The 6,000-nt window shown below is 44.3% G+C and overlaps 1 protein-coding gene across 2 annotated transcripts in view; it reads left to right on the top strand.

Moving 5' to 3' along the window:
• TCTN2 (tectonic family member 2) overlaps nucleotides 1-6,000 on the top strand; it is a 43,304-nt gene that overhangs the window by 24,923 nt on the left and 12,381 nt on the right. For both annotated transcript variants that reach the window (XM_017889789.1, XM_017889783.1), the window contains exons 8-11: nucleotides 324-465; nucleotides 2,153-2,218; nucleotides 3,891-4,025; nucleotides 4,270-4,347. In XM_017889789.1, coding sequence (XP_017745278.1) covers nucleotides 324-465; nucleotides 2,153-2,218; nucleotides 3,891-4,025; nucleotides 4,270-4,347 — 421 coding nt within the window. The remainder of the gene's footprint in view (nucleotides 1-323; nucleotides 466-2,152; nucleotides 2,219-3,890; nucleotides 4,026-4,269; nucleotides 4,348-6,000) is intronic.

Here is a 6,000-nt window from a genome sequence, read left to right as displayed (position 1 = left end):
CAGGATGGTCTCAATCTCCTGACCTCGTGATCCGCCCGCCTCGGCCTCCCAAAGTACTGGGATTACAGGCTTGAGCCACCGCGCCCGGCCTTTTATTAGGTAATATTTACTGTGACTCCACAACCAGTGGCTTCCAGACCTTGATGGGCAAATCAGTTAGATGTTTTGCTAAAGCAGGTCAACTAGTCCGTGAACTTGCCGTTGCTGAAACCAAACCAGCAATGGGAGCAGGCTGCAGAAAGAACAGTTTTAAGGGATGCTGATCTATTTTGTATGATTAGGAGAGAGGCCATAAATCTGTTGGCTTTGCCCTTCACCCTCAGATGTCCCTGACTGGGCAGTGTATGCAGAACGCCCCCGTGGCATTTCTTCACAATTTTGATGTTAAATGCGTTACTAATTTGGAAGTATACCAAGAACGAGATGGTATTATCAATGCGAAGATAAAGAATGTTGCCTTAGGAGGTATGTTACATCTCTTTGAGAAAAGAACGCAGACCCAAACATGAAGATAAAGTGTGATCTCATGAGAGTATAAATCATTTCTACTGGTTCAACTTCAGATAATATTTTAACTGCCAATTATTTTCTTTGGAAAAAGTTTAGTTCCATAAGACAGCATATTGCATATTAATTATTTTGAAATTTAAGTACAATTCAAATAACATAAAATTAACCTTTTTGTTTGTTTGTTTTGAGACGGAGTCTCGCTCCATTGCGCAGGCTGGAGTGCGGTGGCGCGATCTCGGCTCACTGCACCCTCCGCCTCCTAAGTTCAAGCGATTCTCCTGCCTCAGCTTCCCAAGTAGCTGGGTCTACAGGCGCCCGCCACCATGCCTGGCTAATTTTTTTGTTTTTAGTAGAGATGGGGTTTCACCATGGTGGCTAGGCTGGCCTTGAACTGCTGACCTCAGGTGATCCGCCCACCTCGGCCTCCCAAAGTGCTGAGATTACAGGTGTGAGCATCTGCGTTCTGCCAAAATTAACCATTTTAAAGTGTACAATTCATTGATGTTAGTACCTTCTACACTGTTGTGCTGCCATCACCTCTCTCTAATTCCAGAACGTTTCATCCCCTCAGAAGGGCATCTGTCCCCATTCTCAGTCACTCCCTACCCCTCTTCCCTCAGCCCCTGGCAGCCACCAGTCTGCTTCTTATCTCCATGGATTGCTTATTCTGGGTGTTCCCCAGAAACAGAAGCATACACTGTGTGGCCTTTTGTGTCTGGCTTCTTTCACTTAGCATGGTGTTCCATGGTTCGTCTGTGTTGTAGCGCATGGCAGTGCTTCATTCCTCTTTATGGCTGAATTGTAGTCTGTCGCATGGACAGAGCACATTGTATTTGTCCATTGTCCATTCATCAGCTGATGGACATATGGGTTGTTTTCATCTCTTGACTGTTGTGAATAGCACTGCCATGAACACTTGTGGCCAAGTTTTTGCGTAGATGTATGTTTTTATTTCTTTTGGGTAGACACCTAGGAGTGGAACTGACAGGTCATGCTAATACGACTTCTTGAGGATCTACCAAATTGTGTTTTTTGTTTTTGTTTTTTGAGACAGTGTCTCGCTCTGTCGCCCAGGCTGGAGTGCAGTGGTGTGATCTCGGCTCACTGCAACCTCCACCTCCCTGGTTCAAGCGATTCCCCTGCCTCAGCTTCCCAAGTAGCTGAGATTACAGGCGTGTGCCACCACACCTGGCTAATTTTTTTGTATTTTTAATAGTGACGAGGTTTCACCATGTTGGCCAGACTGGTCTCGAACTCCTGACCTCAGGCAATCTACCCGCCTCGGCCTCCCAAAGTGCGGGGATTACAGGCGTGAGCCACCGTACCCGGCCAATTGTTTTCTACAGTGTCTGCACCATTTTGTATTGCCACCAGCAGTGAACTGCGTATTTGTTTTTATGTCAGTGACCCTGGTTTTTGTTGGTTTGTTTGTTTGTTGTGGATTTTCCTCCTCAGTTATAATTAGACACTAAGAGGACGGGGACTCCTATCTGATGGTTTTTGGGGAGTGGGGAGAGTTTTGTAGTCACAACTCTGGGCAGTTGTGGTCACCATATTTGCTTGATAAGCTATACTTTGACTTAGTGTGATCATGGTAGGCCATGTGTACGCCTGTGGAAGTTATTTTATGTTCTCTCTTTAGGCACAGTTACACCAAAAGTAATCTATGAGGAAGCAACTGACCTAGACAAATTCATCACCAATAGAGGTATTTAATGTTACACTTTGACGTCATTTCTTCAGAAATAGATATATCATTTCTTTCAAGTAACATATGCCCCCGGAGTATGTATTTTGTTAGTCATTTAAAAAGGTTCATAATAGTTAGAAAAATCTGCCAGGAGCATTTCATTTGTTCCTCGTTCTGTCTTGCTGGGCTTTAGAGTGCTCTCTGTGATGTTGAGCCTGTTCCTCCACAGTCCTGGATTCTCTGAGTTCCACCGTCCCTTCTAGTTCCAGCTTCCATGAAACTTTTCTTAAATGTTTGATAGTTAAATAATTCTTTTTTTTTGTTTTTTTGGTTTTTTTTTTTTTTGAGACGGAGTTTCGTTCTTTTCGCCCAGGCTGGAGTGCGATGGCGCAATCTTGGCTCACTGCAACCTCCACCTTCTGGGTTCAAGCAATTCTCCTGCCTCAGCCTCCCAAGTAGCTGGGATGACAGGTGCCCGCCACCATATGCCCGGCTAATTTTTGTATTTTAGTAGAGACAGGGTTTCACCATGTTGGCCAGGCTGGTTTCAAACTCCTGACCTCAAGTGATCCACCTGCCTTGATCTCCCAAAATGCAGGGATTACAGGCGTGAGCAACTGCGCCTGGCCCAGTTTGGCTAATTTTACCAGAACTTTAATTTTTAATGAAGGATACTATTTGTTTCTTTCTTTTCTGTTTTTCTTTTAATTTGAGACAGGAGTCTTGCTCTGTCGCCCAGGCTGGAGTACAGTAGGGTGATCTCAGCTCACTGTAACCTCTGCCTCCCGGGTTCAAGCGATTCTCGTGCCTTAGCCTCCTGAGTAGCTGGGATTACAGGCACCTGCCACCACTCCCAGCTAATTTTTGTATTTTTTTTTTTTTTTTTTTGAGACGAACTCTTGCTCTGTCACCTAGGCTGGAGTGTAGTAGCACAATCTCCACTCACTGCAACCTCCGCCTCCTGGGTTCAAGCGATTCTCCTGCCTCAGCCTCCCGAGTAGCTGGGATTACAGGCACCTGCCACCATGCATGGCTAATTTTTTGTATTTTTAGTAGAGAGGAGGTTTCACTCTGTTGGCCAGGCTGGTCTTGAACTCCTGACCTCGTGATCTGCTTGCCTCGGCCTCCCAAAGTGCTGTGATTACAGGCGTGAGCCACTGTGCCTGGCCTAATTTTTGTATTTTTAGTAGAGATCGGGTTTCACCATGTTGGCCAGGCTGGTCTCAAACTCCTAACCTCAGGTGATCCACCCACCTCGGCCTTCCCAAGTGCTGGGTGTCTCTTTCCAATGTGTTGTACTTCTCAAATTTATTCATTAGCTCATCAAATGTTAGTGGAGTTCCTACGCTGTAATAGGAAACTAGACAGCGGGCCCCTGCCCTGGCGGAACATTTTACCTAGTGTGTGCTCCATGGCAAGCTATGAGCCAGGTGCTGGGGATATAGAAATGAAAGGAACAGATCTCATTCTGGGTACCATGATGGCATAGAGGAGGCAGCTAATGCTGACTTGATGGGACCAGGGCAGGCTTCCTCAAGGAAGCAGTAACCATGCCATGTTAGGGAGCTGGAGATAGGGAGGGCAGGGGCAGGGCATTCGGGGAAGGCCATGCAAGCAGAGAGAACGTCCCAGTAATAGAGTCAGGCTCAAAGACGGTCTTTAATTTATGAACATATTCTTGTATTTGCAGAAACTCCTTTAAATAACGGATCAGCCCCCAGAATTGTGAATGTGGAAGAACATTATATTTTCAAATGGAATAATAATACCATCAGTGAAATCAATGTCAGAATTATTAGGGCAGAGATTAATGCCCACCAGAAAGGTAACTTTAATGAGGGTAGCAAACATGCTTTCACTGAAAAGTACTTTTTTTCCTCTCTTCAAGGTTCTCATAATTGTAACCCATAAAACTAAGTTAGACTTGTTTCTTATGTGCATTTATGATTTAATCAACGAGAGTATACTTTGAATGTCAAAATGCAATTTTAAGATAAAGCACTGTGGAGAATAATTTCTTTTCCTAGTGAAATGGTGCACATTTTATTTTTATTTTGTTTTATTTCTAGGGATAATGACACAGAGATTTGTAGTAAAATTTTTAAGCTATAATAGTGGTAATGAAGAAGAATTATCTGGAAATCCAGGTAAGATGAGTGTATGCCAGTCATTGATCTTACAAACGTACTTTAGTTCAACACTCCCAGCCATCAGGATGGTTATAAGTAACTCTCTCCAATTTTAGTTTCTGACTCTGACCTTTTTCTTTATTCTCTCTCTCTCTCTTTTTTTTTTTCTTTGAGTCTTGCTCTGTTGTTCAGGTTGGAGTGCAGTGGCGCAATCTCGGCTCACTGCAACCTCCACCTCCTGGGTTCAAGAGATTTTCTTGCCTCAGCCTCCTGAGTAGCTGGGATTATAGGCACATACCACCATGCCTGGCAAATTTTTTTTTAAATCACACAACACAGGAAGCTTTATTCATCTGCTGCTTCTCCAAAGGGAGGCTTGCAGGGTTGCTCACTTTAATATACTTTTTATATTTTTAGTAGTGACAGGATTTCACTGTGTTGGCCAGGCTGGTCTTGAACTCCTGACCTCAAGTGATCCGCCCATCTCAGCCTCCCAAAGTGAAGAGATTACAGGCTTGAGCCACTGCGTCCAGCCAAGATACACTTATTATGTATACACAAGCATTCCAAAATCTGAAAAAATCCCAAACACTTCTGGTCTCAAGCATTTCAGATAAGAGATGCTCAACATCTGTATGATCCAATTAAGACAAATATGGCTAAATATTAACAGCTGTTGATTTTGGTGTGGCTATATTGGTGTTCATGGTATTACTTTCAACTTTTCTGTACATGTGAACATTTTCATAGTAAAATATTGGAAACAGTAAGTTGGATTAATAGGAGATGGATGGGAATATGATCTAACAACAGACCTTGGGGTTGAATGGATTTACTAGAAAAAGGTTCTATTGAAAGGTTATGGCCCGGTGCGGTGGCTCACACCTGTAATCCAAGCACTTTGGGAGGCTGAAGCAGGCGGATCACTTGAGGTCAGGAGTTGGAAACCAGCCTGGCCAACATGGTGAAACTCCATCTCTACTAAAAATGCAAAAAGAATAGCTGGGCATGGTGGTGGGCACCTGTAATCCCACCTACTTGGGAGGCTGAGGCAGGAGAAGAGCTTGAACCTGGGAGGTGGAGCTTGCAGTGAGCCGAGATCACACCACTGAACTCCAGCCTGGGCAACAGAGTGATACACTGTCTCAAAAAAAAAAAAAGAAAGATTACTTTGGTTTACATGTCTTTTATGAGCCCCCATGATAAGCAGTATTGTCATTCAGCAAGTAATCCGTAACTGGCTTGATCAGAACCTTCAGGGTCTCTTGCATGAGAGGTCCAAGACTGACTCGTGCCTGCAATTTACTTTTCGGGTTTTATTGTTAAAATGTACTTTTTAAATTGAATGAATGTCCTTATCTGTTAAAAAAAAAAAAAAAAAAAAGCAAACCTGGGCACGGTGGCTCATGCCCGTAATCCGAGCTCTTTGGGAGGCCGAGGTGGGCAGATCACCTGAGGTCAGGAGTTCGAAACCAGCCTGGCCGACATGCTGAAACTCCGTCTCTACAAAAATACAAAAATTAGCTGGGCATGATGGTGGGTGCCCAGCTACTTGGAAGGCTGAGGCGGGAGAATCTCTTGAACCTAGGAGGTGGAGGTTGCAGTGAGCTGAGAGTGTGCCATTGCATTCCAGCCTGGGCGGCAGAGCCAGACTCTATTCTCAAAACAAAA

This window comes from Rhinopithecus bieti, unplaced genomic scaffold (assembly GCF_001698545.2).
Source record: "Rhinopithecus bieti isolate Rb0 unplaced genomic scaffold, ASM169854v2 scaffold_574, whole genome shotgun sequence".
NCBI classification, from domain to species: domain Eukaryota; kingdom Metazoa; phylum Chordata; class Mammalia; order Primates; family Cercopithecidae; genus Rhinopithecus; species Rhinopithecus bieti.
This window is presented reverse-complemented; position numbering and strand designations above follow the sequence as displayed.